The 16,589-nt window shown below is 34.7% G+C and overlaps 1 protein-coding gene across 2 annotated transcripts in view; it reads left to right on the top strand.

The window, feature by feature from the left end:
* Positions 1–16,589, top strand: part of Cfap47 (cilia and flagella associated protein 47) — a 250,794-nt gene that overhangs the window by 87,624 nt on the left and 146,581 nt on the right. For both annotated transcript variants that reach the window (NM_001368718.2, XM_030251473.1), the window contains 3 exons: positions 971–1,192; positions 12,838–12,919; positions 14,121–14,243. In NM_001368718.2, coding sequence (NP_001355647.2) covers positions 971–1,192; positions 12,838–12,919; positions 14,121–14,243 — 427 coding nt within the window. The remainder of the gene's footprint in view (positions 1–970; positions 1,193–12,837; positions 12,920–14,120; positions 14,244–16,589) is intronic.

Genomic DNA, 16,589 nt, shown 5'->3' with positions numbered 1-16,589 from the left:
ATGTAAACCAATGAATTATTTGTGTAATATGGAGGCCAGAACGATGCAATTATAAATTCTGTGATTCATATGTACTTCTTCAACATAATAGTTTTGCTTTAGATTAATTTATTAGTGAGCCATTAATTATATAAAATAATATTTGATTGTGAACTTTACATAGATTTAGTGTCCTTTGGTCTTGTTTGCTTACTTGTGATGCTTTTGTAACCATCACACTGGCCTCCTTCATCTTTTGATGTTTTCTCTTCCATTTTGTCACACACCCTTTGCTTTTTCTTCTTTAATTTAACCTTGACTGATATTTTTCTCCTTTTCCTATGCAACCTTTGTAGAGAAATTTTAATCTAACAATATGGCTATTCTGGCAAGGTATCACATCCGAATAACTTCTAAGTCTGGCTGATCCAACTGGAATGACCCATCTTTATTCCCACTGGCTGAAATACAAACACAGCCTTAGCATATACCTGTAAACTCTTAACAGTGTAGGTAGAGTTAGTTTATAGAAGGAAGTAGCCATATTTGAAAATGTCATCTAATTCAGGGGCATATATCAGATGATGTATGATATGTATTTAAAATTTTATATTACATGGGAACCTATAGAAATAATATTTAGATTATATAATGCAGGATTGTACACAGTGAATTTAAGTTACTTACTATATTAACATGCAATAAGATCATGAATCAACCCTTAATGTCTTTTCTTAAACTCAGTCTGTTTCCAATCCATTTCTTCAGCACCTCAATTGCAGCATTAGTGATATATGTGCAAAAGAGATGGTATAATGTCTTTGGGAATATTTAAAAATTTAATTTGTGCTGACAAACAATAACCACATGAATTGCATTTTAAAATGTATTGCTCTCTCTACCTTAATATTAATTGTTTTAGTTATTGATCATATTTTTGCGTAAAGTGACATTTTGAGACTGATGTTCATTTATTCCCTTTTACTTATAGGGATGTGCAGAAAATACAATTCTATTCAACATCCTCACCACCCAAGAAATTTTCCAGACAGTCTGATTTTTCCAAATATAATAAGACAATTTATGACGTGATACTTCACTTGAGTGGAAAACTGCCACCTGGAATTAACGCAGGCCAGTCGTTACCCGTGGATAATGTTGAAAGGGTGATGCAACTCCATTTGCAGCATGCCTCACTTCTAGACTTTATCACGTAAGAGCTAACTTTTACTAGATTAAACATGCAATCATGAATTTATTGAATTGATAAATGGATAGACGGATGAGTGCTTGGATAGACTAGAGATAATAATTAGTCTTTAGCTTAAATATCTCTTGCTATACACATTGTAATATATATTGTAGTGGTGAAGCATACACTATTTAACTAAGTACCCCATGAACTTTTTGGATGCATAATCTAGTATACTACTGCTCAAACTTCATCATGTACCCAGATCATTAGGTTGGCCTGTTAAAACAATTTGTTCAGTTACCCAAAAGATTTACGATGCTAATTTAGGTTAACTATAAGTTGTGAGATGAAGTTTCTGATCCTTTCCCATGGCCTATTTTGCAGGCATATATGTCATAAATCCTGTGGTTAAAAAATGAAAATTAAAAATATCCTTAGATTATTGGTAGTATCATCTTAATTTACAGATATTAGAAACTTCTGGTTTTCATAGTTAAGGTGAGAATATTAAAGCATAAGGCTGTGGAGAAGTTCCATAAATGCAAATAAATTATAGCATACAAGTTATTGTGAGGTCTGTATTACTCTACAGCTGTTAATTGACAAGTTGCCATAAAATGAAAAGGCAATGTTATTTTGAAATCTTTGGACAAAGTTGATGAATTTATATGTATTCTTTTACCTTTATATTCAGCATTCTTTTTTACTTAAAATCCCCACATATAGATACTGAGCATACTCTTTCTTCATAGTACTGCCTCATTAAATTTCATTTTATAAAGTTTATGCAAATATATATACATACAAATATTTACATATTTGTTTGCTCAATTATGACTGAAAATAAAGAGCAAAGATCAAGAATACAAATGAAATAATATTCTTTTAAAAATGTGTTCATTGGGAAATTTGAGCCTTTTGCAGTTAATGCTGGTTATGATGTTGAACAAAACATTTATTATGATTTCCTTATCATAGTAATCTTTATTGTCTTATTTTCTTCATGGCCTAGAAAGAGAACTAGACTTTTTTTTTCCAGAACCTTTTTTTTTATTAGATATTTTCTTTATATATATTTCAAATTTCAAATGCTATCCCGAAAGTTCCCCATACCCTCCCCTCCCCCGGAACCACCCACTACTACTTCTTGGCCCTGGCGTTCCCTTGTACTGAGGCATATAAAGTTTGTAAGACCAATGGGCCTCTCTTTCCAGTGATGACCTACTAGGCGATCTTCTGATACATATGCAGCTAGGGACACAAGCTCCAGAGGATACAGGTTAGTTCATATTGGTGTTCCACCTATAGGGTTGCAGATCCCTTTAGATCCTTGGGTACTTTCTCTAGCTCCACCACTGTAGGCCGTGTGATCCATCCAATAGCTGACTGTGAGCATCCACTTCTGTGTTTGCTAGGCTCCGGAATAGCCTCACAAGAGACAGCTATATCAGGGTCCATTCAGTAAAATCTTGCTAGTGTATGCAATGGTGTCAGCTTTTGGAGGCTGATTATGGGATGGATCCTCAGGTACAGCAGTCTTTAAATGGTCCATCCTTTCGTCTCAGCTCCAAACTGTGTCTCTGTAACTCCTTCCATGGGTGTTTTGTTCCCAATTCTAAGAAGGGGCAAAGTGTCCTCAATTTGGTCTTCGTTCTTCCTGACTTTCATATGTTTTGCAAATTGTATCTTATATCTTGGGTATTCTAAGTTTCTGGGCTAATATCCAATTATCAGTGAGTACATATCATTTGAGTTCTTTTGTGATTGGGTTACCTCACTCAGGATGATGCTCTCTCTCTCCAGGTCCATCCATTTTCCTAGGAATTACATAAATTCATTCTTTTTAATAGCTGAGTAGTACTCCATTGTGTAAATGTTCCACATTTTCGCTATCCATTCCTCTGTTGAGGGGCATCTGGGTTCTTTCCAGCTTCTTGCTATTATAAATAAGGCTGCTATGAACATAGTGGAGCATGTGTCCTTCTTACCAGTTGGGGCATCTTCTGGATATATGCCCAGGAGAGGTATTGTGGGATCCTCCAGTAGTACTATGTCCAATTTTCTGAGGAACTGACAGAATGATTTCCAGAGTGGTTGTACAAGCTTGCAATCCCACCAACAATGGAGGAGTGTTCCTCTTTCTCCACATCCTTGCCAGCATCTGCTGTCACCTGAATTTTTGATCTTAGCCATTCTGACTGGTGTGAGGTGGAATCTCAGGGTTGTTTTGATTTGCATTTCCCTGATGATTAAGGATGCTGAACATTTTTTCAAGTGCTTCTCAGCCATTCAGTATTTCTCAGGTGAGAATTCTTTGTTTAGCTCTGAGCCGCATTTTTAATGGGGTTATTTGATTTTCTGGAATCCACCTTTTTGAGTTCTTTATATATTTTGTATATTAGTCCCCTATCTGATTTAGAATAGGTAAAGATCCTTTCCCAATCTGTTGTTGGCCTTTTTGTCTTATTGACGGTATCTATTCCCTTGCAGAAGCTTTGCAATTTTATGAGGTCCCATTTGTCTATTCTCGATCTTACAGCACAAGTCATTGCTGTTCTATTCAGGAATTTTTCCCTGTACCTATATCTTCGAGGGTTATCCCTTCTTTCTCCTCTATAAGTTTCACTCTCTCTTGTTTTATGTGGAATTCCTTGATCCACTTTTATTTGACCTTACTACAAGGTGATAGGAATGGATCAATTCGCATTCTTCTACATGATAACCACCAGTTGTGCCAGTACCATTTGTTGAAAATGCTGTCTTTTTTCCATTGGATGATTTTAGCTCCCTTTTCAAAGATCAAGTGACCAAAAGTGTGTGGGCTCATTTCTGGGTCTTCATTCTATTCCATTGGTCTATTTGTATGTCCCTATACCAGAACCATGCAGTTTTTATCACAATTGCTCTGTAGTTTAGCTTTACATCAGGCATGGTGATTCCACCAGAGTTTCTTTTATCATTGACAAGAGTTTTTGCTATCCTAGGTTTTTTGTTATTCCAGATGAATCTGCTGATTGCCCTTTCTAATTCGTTGAAGAATTGAGTTGGAATTTTGATGGGGATTGCCCTGGATCTGTAGATTGCTTTTGGCAAGATAGCCATTTTTACTATATTGATCCTGCCAATCCATGAGCATGGGAGATCTTTCCATCTTCTGAGATCTTCTTTAATTTCTTTCTTCAGAGACTTGAAGTTCTTATCATACAGATCTTTCACTTCTTTAGTTAGAGTCACATCAAGGTATTTTATATTATTTGTGACTATTGTGAAGGGTGTTGTTTCCCTAATTTCTTTCTCAGCCTGTTTATCCTTTGTGTAGAGAAAGGCCATTGACTTGTTTGTTTTAATTTTATATCCAGATACTGCAAAGAAGCTGTTCATCAGGTTTAGGAGTTCTCTAGTGAAATTTTTAGGGTTACTTATATATAATATCATATCACCTGCAAAAAGTGATATTTTGACTTCTTCCTTTCCAATTTTTATCTGTTAATCCCCTTTTGTTGTCAAATTGCTCTGGCTAGGACTTGAAGTACTATGTTGAATAGGTAGGGAGAAAATAGGCAGCCTTTTCTAGTCCCTGATTTTATTGGGATTGCTTCCAGCTTTTCACCATTTACTTTGATGTTGGCTACTCGTTTGCTGTAGATTGCTTTTATCATGTTTAGGTATGGGCCTCGAATTCCTGATGTTTCCAATACTTTTATCATGAATGGGTGTTGGATTTTGTCAAATGCTTTCTCCATATCTAATGAGATGATCATGTGATTTTTGTCGATGATTTCATTTATATAGTGCATTGCATTGATGGATTTCCGTATATTAAACCATTTCTGCATCCCTGGAATGAAACCTACTTGGTCTGGGTGGATGATTGTTTTGATGTGTTCTTGAATTCGGTTAGCGAGGATTTTATTGAATATTTTGCATCGATATTCATAAGGGAAATTGGTCTGAAGTTCTCTATCTTTGTTGGGTCTTTCTGTGGTTTAGGTACTAGAGTAATTGTTTCTTCATAGAATGAATTGGGTAGAGTACCTTCTGCTTCATTTTATGGAATGATTTATGAAGAACTGAAACTACTTCTTCTTTGAAGGTCTGTTAGCACTGCACTAAACACATATGGTCCTGGGTTTCGTTTGGTTGGGAGACTCTTGATGACTGCTTCTATTTCTTTAGGGCATATAGGACTGTTTAGGTCATTAATCTGAACCTGATTTCACTTTTTTACCTGGTATCTGTCTAGAAATTTGTCCATTTAATCCAGGTTTTCCAGTTTTGTTGAGTATAACCTTATGTAGAAGGATCTGATGTATTTTGGATTACTTCAGGATATGTTATGTCTCCCTTTTCATTTCTGATTTTGCTAATTAGGATGCTGTCCCTGTGCCCTCTGGTGAGTTTGGCTAAGGGTTTATCTATCTTGTTGATTTTCTCAAAGAACAAGCTCCTCCTTTGGTTGATTCTTTGAATAGTTCTTCTTCTTTCCACTTGGTTGATTTCTTCCCTGAGTTTGATTATTTCCTGCTATCTACTCCTCTTGGGTGAATTTGCTTCCTTTTGTTCTAGAGCTTTTAGGTGTGTTGTCAAGCTGCTAGTGTATGCTCTCTCTAGTTTCTTTTTGGAGGCACCCAGAGCTATGAGTTTTCTTCTTATAAATGCTTTCATTGTGTCCCATAAGTTTGGGTATGTTGTTGCTTCCTTTTCATTAAACTCTAAATTGTCTTTAATTTCTTTCTTTATTCCTTCCTTGTCCAAGATATCATTGAGTAGAGTGTTGTTCAGTTTCCACGTGAATGTTGGCTTTCTATTATTTATGTTGTTATTGAAGATCAGCCTTAGTGCATGGTTATCTGATAGGATGCATGGGACAGTTTCAATATTTTTGCATCTGTTGACGTCTTTTTTGTGAACAATTATATGGTCAGTTTTATAGAAGGTACCATGAAGTGCTGAGAAGAAGGTATATCCTTTTGTTTTAGGATAAAATGTTCTGTAGATATCTCTTAAATCCATTTGTTTCATAACTTTTGTTAGTTTCACTGTGTCCCTGTTCAATTTTTGTTTCCACAATCTGTCCATTGATGAAAGTGATATGTTGAAGTCTCTCAATATTATTGTGTGAGGTGCAATTTGTGCTTTGAGCTTTACTAAAGTTTCTTTAATGAATGTGGCTCCCTTTCATTTGGATCATAGATATTCAGAATTGAGAGTTCCACTTGGAAGATTTTACCTTTGATGAGTATAAAGTGCCCCTCCTTGTCTTTTTTGATAACTTTGATTTGGAAGTCTATTTTATTAGATATTAGAATGGCTACTCCAGCTTGTTTCTTCAGAGCATTTGCTTGGAAAATTGTTTTCCAGTCTTTCACTCTGAGGTAGTGTCTGTCTTTTTACCTGAGATGGGTTTCCTGTAAGCAGCAGAATGTTGGGTCCTGTTTTTGTAGCCTTTCTATGTCTTTTAATTGCGGAATTGAGTCCATTGATATTAAGAGATATTAAAGACAAGTAATTGTTATTAGAGTTGGCATTCTGTTCTTGTGGCTGTCTTATTTTAGTTTTGTTGAAAGATTACTTTCTTGCTTTTTCTAGGACATGGTTTTGTCCATGTAATTTTTTTTCGTTGTTGTTATTATCCTTTGAAGGGCTGGATTCGTGGAAAGATATTGTGTGAATTTGGTTTTGTCATGGAATACTTTGGCTTCTCCATCTATGGTAATTGAGAATTTTGCTGTGTATAGTACCCTGGGCTGGCATTTGTGTTCTCTTATTGTGTGTATAACATCTGTCCAGGATCTTCTGGCTTTCGTAGTCTCTGGTGAAAAGTCTGTTGTAATTCTTATAGGCCTGCCTTTCTATGTTACTTGACCTTTTGCCCTTACTGCTTTTCATATTTTATCTTTATTTAGTGCATTTTTTGTTCTGATTATTATGTGTCAGGAGGAATTTCTTTTCTGGCCCAGTCTATTTGGAGTTCTGTAGGCTTCTTGTATGTTCATGGGCATCTCTTTCTTTACGTTTGGGAAGTTTTCTTCTATAATTTTGTTGAAGTTACTTGCTGGCCCTTTATGTTGGAAATCTTCATTCTCATCTACTCCTATTATCAGTAGGTTTGGTCTTCTCATTCTGTTCTGGATTTCCTGGAAGTTCTGAGTTAGCATCTTTTTGCATTTTGCATTTTCTTTGATTGCTGTGCCGTGTTCTCTATGTAATCTTATGCACCTGAGATTTACTCTCTTCCATCTCTTGTATTTTGTTGCTGATGCTTGCATCTTTGGTTCCAGATTTCTTTCCTAGGGTTTCTATCTCCATCTTTGCCTCACTTTGTGTTTTCTTTATCATGTCTACTTACCTTTTTAGGTCTAGTATGGTTTTGTTCATTTCCATCACCTGTTTGGATGTGTTTTCCTGTTTTTCTTTAAGGACTTCTACCTGTTTGGTTTTGTTTTCCTGTTTTTCTTTAAGTCTTGTAACTTTTTAGCAGTGTTATCCTGTATTTCTTTAAGTGTGTTTTTAATGTCCTTCTTGATGTCCTCTGCCATCATCATGAGATATGCCTTTAAATCTGGGTCTAGCTTGTAGGGAGTGTTGGGGTGCCCAGGACTGGGTGAGGTGGATCTGCTGCATTCTGATGATGGTGAGTGGTCTTGGTTTCTGTTAGTAAGATTCTTACATTTCCCTTTTGCCATCTGCTAATCTCCGGATTTAGTTGTTATAGTTGTGTCTGGTTAGAGCTTGTTCCTCTTGTGATTCTGTTAGCCTCTATCAGCAGACCTGGGAGACTAGCTCTCTCCTGAGTTTCAGTGGTCAGAGTACTCTCTGCAGGCAAGCTCTCCTCTTGCATGGAAGGTGCACAGATATCTGGTGTTCAGACCTGCCTCCTGGCAGAAGACGAAGGCCCAAAACAGGGCCTGTCCCAGAAGCTGTTAGCTTCTGTAGTCCACACTCTCACCTGTGCAGACTAGTCTTGGAGGGATCCGTGAACCAAGATGGCTCCCCCAGGTGCTCTGTCAAAGCCCCACCCCCCCGGGTTGGGTGTACACCTCTCCTCTGGCATGGAAGATTCCCTGATGTCTGGAGCCCGAAACAGGGTCTGCCTCAGAAGCTGTCCTCTAGGGACCTTGGGGGTGTCTGCAAGATGCAAGGTACCCTTCTCTGAAAGAAGTAACATGTGCCTTCTTGCAAATGTCATAGTGTCTAAGAATCTGTTGTATGTTAATTCAGAACATGACCATGGCACAGCAGATGTGGTTACATGCTTAAGATAGGAGCTACAAAATTAAGCCAGACAATAATCTGGCACAATTGAGGGAAAGTATCAAAAGTCCTCATGAAACTTCTGAGGAAAGAACAGTCATTATTTTATTTTATTATATATATATAATATATAGTGTGAATTTAAGGAGGGCCGTAGTTGAAATTGAGTCTTTACTAATTCTTCCCTGAAGTGATCTTGTTTCTGACATTTTTCCACTAACCAGTTGACATTAACCAAACACAGCTTATGTGAATTTTAAATTTTTTATTTTTTCCTCTAAATCTCTAAGGTTCTTAAGACTCCTAGTACTATAACCCTTCAGTACAGTTCTATATGTTATGGTGACACAGAAACATAAAATTATTTTGTTACTATTTCATAACTGTAATTTTGCTACTGTTATGAATAGAAATGTAAATATCTGATATGCAACCCCCAAAAGGATCATGACCCATACATAGGTTGAAAACTGCTGCTCTAAATGCAGCCAAGGCGATAATGGGAAAATTAGATCAGTTATAGAAAATAACAAAATTACAATTATGTAAACTTTAGCTGTACTGTACTTTTATGCACTGAATTGTGTCCTACTCAAAATTCCTGTGCTAGAGAAGTAAGTCCTATGATGACAGTTTATAGACAAAAGATCTCCAAGTTAAGTGAGATCAGAGACATAGGTAGGACTTTTGTCCTTATAAAAGATTGGGAACTTTATTAAAATGTTGACATTTTAAAATAAAATGTTATATTTTTCCTTTTAATTTACCATTTTCTACTATAAATCTTCAGCGGACTAATTTAGTAAAGTAAACACACTATTTAAATAAGACAAATTTTAGATACATGTGCTTAAAAATGACATTTATATAACTTAATGGACTATTCACTTGGTGAAAAAGAAGGTTTAAATATTTAGCTCTATGGCACTTGTGATGATTGCATTATTTCCCAGAAGCATTGACATTATCATTGGTCATTCTTGTTTTGACATTTTATGATGTGAGCATTTCAGGTATGGAAGAATGATTTTGGCATTAAAGCTAAGCCATTCAGATTTATTTGCTCTTTATCAGCAAATACAAGCCTGTCAGGGTATGTTGACTATGATAAAAATTACTTAACATTTAGAAAGTTGCAGCATGGTTAATGAAATTGGGCCATTAATCCAATATATGTGCATATGTCTTATCAAGGAAACAAATGTATTAAAATTCAGAATGCTATTGTAATTGCAAATTCTACTTGCCTCTCTTCTTTTTTTGAGGGGGGGGGAGGATTATGAGACAGGGTTTCTCTGTATAGCCCTGGCTGTCCTAGAATTTACTTTGTAGACTAGGCTGGCCTTGAACTCAGAAATCTGCCTGCCTCTGCTTCCCAAGTGCTGGGATTAAAGGCGTGTGCCCCCACCACCTGGCTTTGCCCTACTTCTTAAATTGGTAACTCAGAGGGTACGGATTTTGCATAGGTAAGAACCTGATATGAGGCTTTGCCAGTGCCTGGCAAATACAGAAGTGGATGCTCACAGTCATCTATTGGATGGAACACAGGGCCCCTAATGAAGGAGCTAGAGAAAGTACCCAAGGAGCTAAAGGGGTCTGCAACCCTTTAGGAGGAGCAACAATATGAACTAACTAGTACCCTGTCTTAGTTAGGGTTTTACTGCTGTGAACAAACACCATAACCAAGGCAAGTCTTATAAAAAACAACATTTAATTGGGGCTGGCTTACAGGTTCAGAGGTTCAGTCCATTATCATCAAGGTGGGAGCATGGCAGTATCCAGGCAGGCATGGTGCAGGAGGAACTGAGAGTTCTATGTCTTCATCCAAAGGCTGCTAGTGGAAGACTGACTTCCAGGCAACTAGAGTGAGGATCTTATACCCACATCCACAGTGACACACCCATTCCAACCAGGTCGCACCTATTCCAACAAGGCCACAACTTCAGATGGTGCCACTCCCTGGTCCAAGGATATACAAACTATCGCATACCCTCACCCCCCAAGCTTGTGTCTTTAGTTGCATATGTAGGAGAGGATTGCCTAATAGTCCATCAATGGGAAGAGAGGCCCTTGGTCTTGCAAAGATCATATGCCCCAGTACAGGGGAATGCCAGGGCCAGGAAGAGAGAGTGGGTGGGTTAGGGAGCAGGGCTGGGAGAGGGTATAGGGACTTTGGGGATAGCATTTAAAATGTTAAGAAGAAAATATCTAATTTAAAAAAAGAAGAAGAAAGAACCTATTTAGTGGTTACATGAGTCATGTTTAGAGATTAAGGTAGAATTTTAAAGACCTCACTTTTTGAAAACTTTTTTTAGAATTGATTAAATTGGTATCTTTATTATTATTTTTAAATACTTATTGTGAACTTAGAATGTACAAGCAGTAAATCTATATAAAATATAACTAAATATGTTATTAAATATAATTTTCTTTGTGGTAAAAAGTAGACATAATATTTATCGGTAAGACATAGACATAATAACTGTGGAGTCATAAAATTGGGCCTTGAGAAATATTCAAAATGAAAAAACAAGTGTGAATATTAGTATCAACAAATACAATAATCATCCTCAACTTTTCCACAGCTATATTCTGCTGTACAATAGAGTACTCATCAAAAGTTATCTTCCTTCTTGAGAAGCTCACATTTAATTTTTCTCGTTTCATTAACTTGCAAATAGCCTTTGTTATAAATGATAACTTGCTTCTGAAATACTGCATTGCTTTAGTCACAAGGAACTATTCTAGTTTCTGCATATGTCTCTGAGTTGTCTTTTGTTTTAATCTGAAGATATTTCATAAGATTTGAATTTAATAGGAATATATATATACTGTAATTCTTATTTTGGCCTTAGGTTGCTCATTTCTGCTAGTGAGTAGTGTTATAAAGGGAAAAAAAAGACTTTATGTAGGAATAATATACATAAGGTAAGAAATGGCTGAAAAATCTCAAACAATAGATGTTGGATGTTTGCTTCTTGTATTAGTGTAGACTAGTCAATAACCATACAGGATTGAAGAACTCTAGAACTCTGCTAACTGCTTCAATTTCACGAGTCCCCTTCCTCACATTTCTATTATGATTCATGAGTAAGACTGTCAAGGTATTGATTTTCAGTGCCATCTTAAACTTTTCTTCCTGTTTTTTTTTTCCTCCTCACTTCTCTGTAACCACAGGAATAAACTGCTGAAGATATATCCTGTATTGAGCATTAGTTGTAGAGTTGTTCATTAATGCTGTTCTGCATAATGCTTCTCTGTGTTCACTAAATGAGTTAAACACCCAAATCTTCACTAGAAAGCACTTTGCAACTTAATGTTCTTGATTTCTGCTTGGTGGTTCTATTCATAGGTATCCATATAAAAGGGCAGATTAAATTACTTTTGAAATTTTACTGTTGAAATAGTATGTGTATGTATTCACTTGTTGAATGTGGTCAATTATTCATATGCATAATTTAAAATTCATTAGTTTACACTATCACAAGTTTATACAATAAACTATTACATAGTTTTCATTATGCCATTTGGAAAAATGATAGTTGATTAATAGCTTATATTACATATAGTTTTAGGTCTATCAAATCTCCTTTTGTTGTCAAATTGCTCTGGCTAATACTTCAAGTACTATGTTGAAAAGGTAGGGAGAAAGTGGGCAGCCTTGTCTAGTCCCTGATTTTAGTGGGATTGCTTCCAGCTTCTCTCCATTTACTTTGATGTTGGCTACTGGTTTGCTGTAGATTGCTTTTATCATGTTTAGGTATGGGCCTTGAATTCCTGATCTTTCCAAAACTTTTATCATGAATGGGTGTTGAATCTTGTCAAATGCTTTTTCTGCATCTAACGAGATGATCATGTGGTTTTTGTCTTTGAGTTTGTTTATATAATGGATTACATTGATGGATTTTCGTATATTAAACCATCCCTGCATTCCTGTAATAAAACCTACTTGGTCAGGATGGATGATTGCTTTAATATGTTCTTGGATTCGGTTAGCAAGAATTTTATTGAGGATTTTTGCATAGATATTCATAAGATGATAGTCACTCATTTGAATTAGATGACTAATGATCTCATAGGTTAATTGTTTTGTACTTAAGCATTTTATAGATATTTTTGAAAGTCTAGTTGTTAGGACAATAATAAAATATTGCCTTGACCAAAAAGACACAAATTATAAGTCACTACATATTTAGACAATGTATGAACATAAATAAGTGTGATTATAAACATTAAGTTCCTTCTTATTAATCACATTTTATAAAAGTAATATCATGCATAATTTCATTATTAAGAGATTTTAAATTAATTATTCAATTAACGTAGCAAATACAGCAGTATTGAAATAATTTAACTGAAAGTCACATCAAATGTTTATAATAATTCTATAATTTGGGGTTTTCTTTTAGTGCTCAAGGTGGATGCATTTCTCATGTGCTGCCAGAATTTTTGCTTGAACCAAAAGATTATATGAAGTGGCTGGAAATTACAGTAAGATAATTTCTAGGAATAATATATACAGACATTAAATTTATTAATATGTGGTCTTTTAAGAATGAGTCCAGTTAAGAATTTATATCTAAAATATACTAAAGCTGAAGCCTATCATAACAGCTAGTGTGTGTGAATGTGTGTGTGTGTGTGTGTGTGTGAAAGGGTGAGGGCATTGATTAAAATTTTTATGAGATACCTATGCAAAAATTAATTAATGGAATTCTTTTCTTGCAGGTTTATGTGTATGATATGCCTGCATACATATATATGTTTATATGCATGTGTATGTGTACAAGTCTGTGTGTGTATGAAATCTCATTTGTGTTCAAGCATATGGAAGCCAGAGGGTGATGTGAACTCATTCCATCTTATAGATTAAGACAGACTATCAGGCTGTTGTATTTGACGCTAGACAGGGATGATTCTTTTTTTTTTTTTTTTCCTACCTCGCCATATTGCTTTAGTGGATCCCACTTGTCTGCCTTCTGGGAAGTAATACTAAAGGCAAGCTACTACTCTTACCCCACTTTAAGTGGGTCCTGGAAGTTCAAACACTATTCCTCATGCACACATTATATCCACTGAGGATGTACAAAGGAAAAATGCATAGGCCTATGAAATTTTATCTTTAAATATAAATTATTTTGTCTAGAAAATATTATTTAATTTTACAAACACTTAGTACTACCCTTTTTGTAGTATTAAGAGAGCAGAGACATTAAATAAGAAATACATAGTTTTTTCAAATTATGGAGTATATTTTATGAAAACCTCTTGCTGACAGAATTATTTTTTTAGGTAAGTAATTTTTAGCTGTGGAAGTCCCTTATTTAACCATTTGACATGGTAAAAAGAATCAGGTACCTCTACTATGGTCTTATGTTGAGTTCTTGTGTGTTATTTAAAAGTGTGTGGATTTTCTGGACTCAATTCAGGTGAATTTTGTTTCTCTGTCCATCTCTTCTACTAGAGATGGCAATAATAAATGTAGGAAGGCAATAAATGGGTAACTTTTATCCTTTGCAATTCTCTGTGTGCACGGTTTCAATGCTTTCACAGAGTTAAACATCTTGATGAATGTATAAAAATTAACATCTGAATGTTTTATGAAAATGGAAAAGTCTATATCATAATTAGATGTTGACACTAGTATTTGCTTCACATTTTGATTTATGCTGTTGTGTTTCATTCCTTAAAGACAGCCACTAAAAGCACGGCTCTCTCCACACTTAAGGGAAACTATTCTGTTAATATAGATATGGATAATTTTGAAGCCTGGAGTAAACGGGCATGGACAGATGTATTTCTTCAGATATACAAGGTAATATTTCCACTCTATTTTGCTGCTATTTTGTCGTTATTCTTCATTCACACAAGTTGTGCAATAGTTTAGAAAATGATGCTATAAAGAATTTTAATGCACCTTGGTTCAAATAACATATGTTTTCCTTCTGTATGGAGATATAGGGAAGTGAGTCATTCACAGCTGTGGTTGTTGTCTTCTCTCCTTAGTACTGGGCTTTCATGTATGGATCAGCCTTTCTGATTAAACATTCTTCTAAAGTCAGTTAATATAAACTTTTTATAAAATACTACTACTAATATTTTAAGTTAATAATATTGTATTCTTATAAAATAATACAGCTAGAAGATTTTTTACTACATTTAAATAAAGCACCATATACACAGACATTATCCAGAATTGTAGTTGCAGGACCTACTCCTTTTTTTAGCCCTGTTTCTACTCTGCTGAGATACATTTTTTAGCTTTCAATTGTTTTCTTTTGTTATTCTGTTTCATGGCCACTATCAATGTAGCTTCCTATAGCAGTTTGTTTTCATATTGTACGTTTGGGGTTTAATCCATATTTACTTAATTGTTTTCTGTAAGATAAAATCAGACATATTTGTTGATTTAAGGTGCATAAGCAGATTTTACAAATTCAGAGGAAGTTAGTTTATGAACTTTAGATGCTAAGGATTATAACTCATATTATTTTTGTAATCAAAATTTATATATTTGAGTTGTGTAATATACTCCTAATTATGTTTTTTCTATTTTACTTTTTATGGGTTTTTTCCACATTGTTCAGATATGAATAGATTGGTTGTTACTACAAGTGCTCTGCATTTAATCTTTATTTTAATAAAGTAGCCACCATATTCTATATGGGAGTCTACCTGTCCCGAAATTGCAGATGTCAATATACTTTAAGCCCTTCAAGAAAATTTTTTCTCTATTGGGTACAAATACTTGAAAATTAATCTTATTGCTATGAAATTGGTAATTCCTGCTTTACTTTGTCCTGTAAACAAACGTAATATTTGTATATTATGTTCATGTCATCAGTTGCATAGCATCCTCTTTGCTTTACCAGGTACAATCATAACTAAGACTGGAAGTAAATCTTCATTATATGTCATATTGGAAATTATTAGTTGTATTAGATGTTTAATAATACCAGATAGTCACAACAAAGCAGTTTTGGTATATGTCACATTTTCCAGAGATCCACTTAATTCACATTCAAGTCAGAAGTGGCCACAAAACTAGAATCTAGTGGCCATGGACCAATTCAGTGCAGGAACACCTTCATTTGTAAATTCCCTTTGATTTTCTAGCCATGGAGCACTGAAGAAATGAAGGCTCACTCTGTGCTAAAATTTGACATTGACATATCAGTTCTTGGCTTAATATACAGTTTTCATCTGGAGTCTCAATTAACTTTGATCTCTTATAGATTTACTTTTGTACCAGATATAATTATTAATTTACTTTTGTATCAGTGTTAAACCATCAGACATCCTTATATCTAAAAGAAAGTTTATAAGCTGGATGTTAATTCTTTCTGTACAGTTAATATAGGCAGAGATCTATTTAAACTATCTTAAAATATCTAGGTATCTTTGAAAATTTAATTATAAAAATTGTCTTCTCGTTTATGTGCAAATGAAATTTAATACAAACAGTAATACTAATGAGAAACAGTAAGGCAAATATAACATCAGTTCATATAGAACTAGAAGTGCTCTTGGCAGTGGTGTAATAAGTATATGTCTGCATTAAGTATATGTATATTAACTATATAGTGTATATAAGTATATATAAATATTTCATAATTTTTTCAGTGTTATTATGTGTAAAACTTCTATATGCTATTATTTTATATAGCCTAGTACTCTGTTCTAATCAAAGGCCAACTTTTTGATGGTTATTCATGAATCAGGCCTTTAAAAAATGATGATGTAAATGAGTGTAGGAAAGTTGTGAGTGTAGATTTCTGAAATTACCTACATTGAAGAATTTGCTGACAGATTTAACAAGACATGCTGTCCTCTATAATTTGCATTTCATTCCATTAATTCATACTTTTGTGACTTCAATGTTAAACAATATTATCATTTTCATCAAAGTATGTTTGATTTGCATCAATTGAGGTCTTGCCCTGTCTATATTCCTTTCATTTGTATAGATCTATGTATATTAGAATACTTAAAGAACTATCATTTTGTTGCAGAATAAAAATTGCAAGTTATTTCAGTAGTGATAGTTTTAAAACAATTCTCTAGAAATAGACTGTGTATGTTTTGACTCATTCTGTATTACTGTATACCACTCTGGTCCATGTGATCCTGTTTGTTAAATCTATGTACCTATTCAAGGTTC

This window comes from Mus musculus, chromosome X, assembly GCF_000001635.26.
Source record: "Mus musculus strain C57BL/6J chromosome X, GRCm38.p6 C57BL/6J".
NCBI lineage: Eukaryota > Metazoa > Chordata > Mammalia > Rodentia > Muridae > Mus > Mus musculus.
Note: the sequence above shows the minus strand (reverse complement) of the source record. Positions and strands in the feature narration are given on the sequence as shown.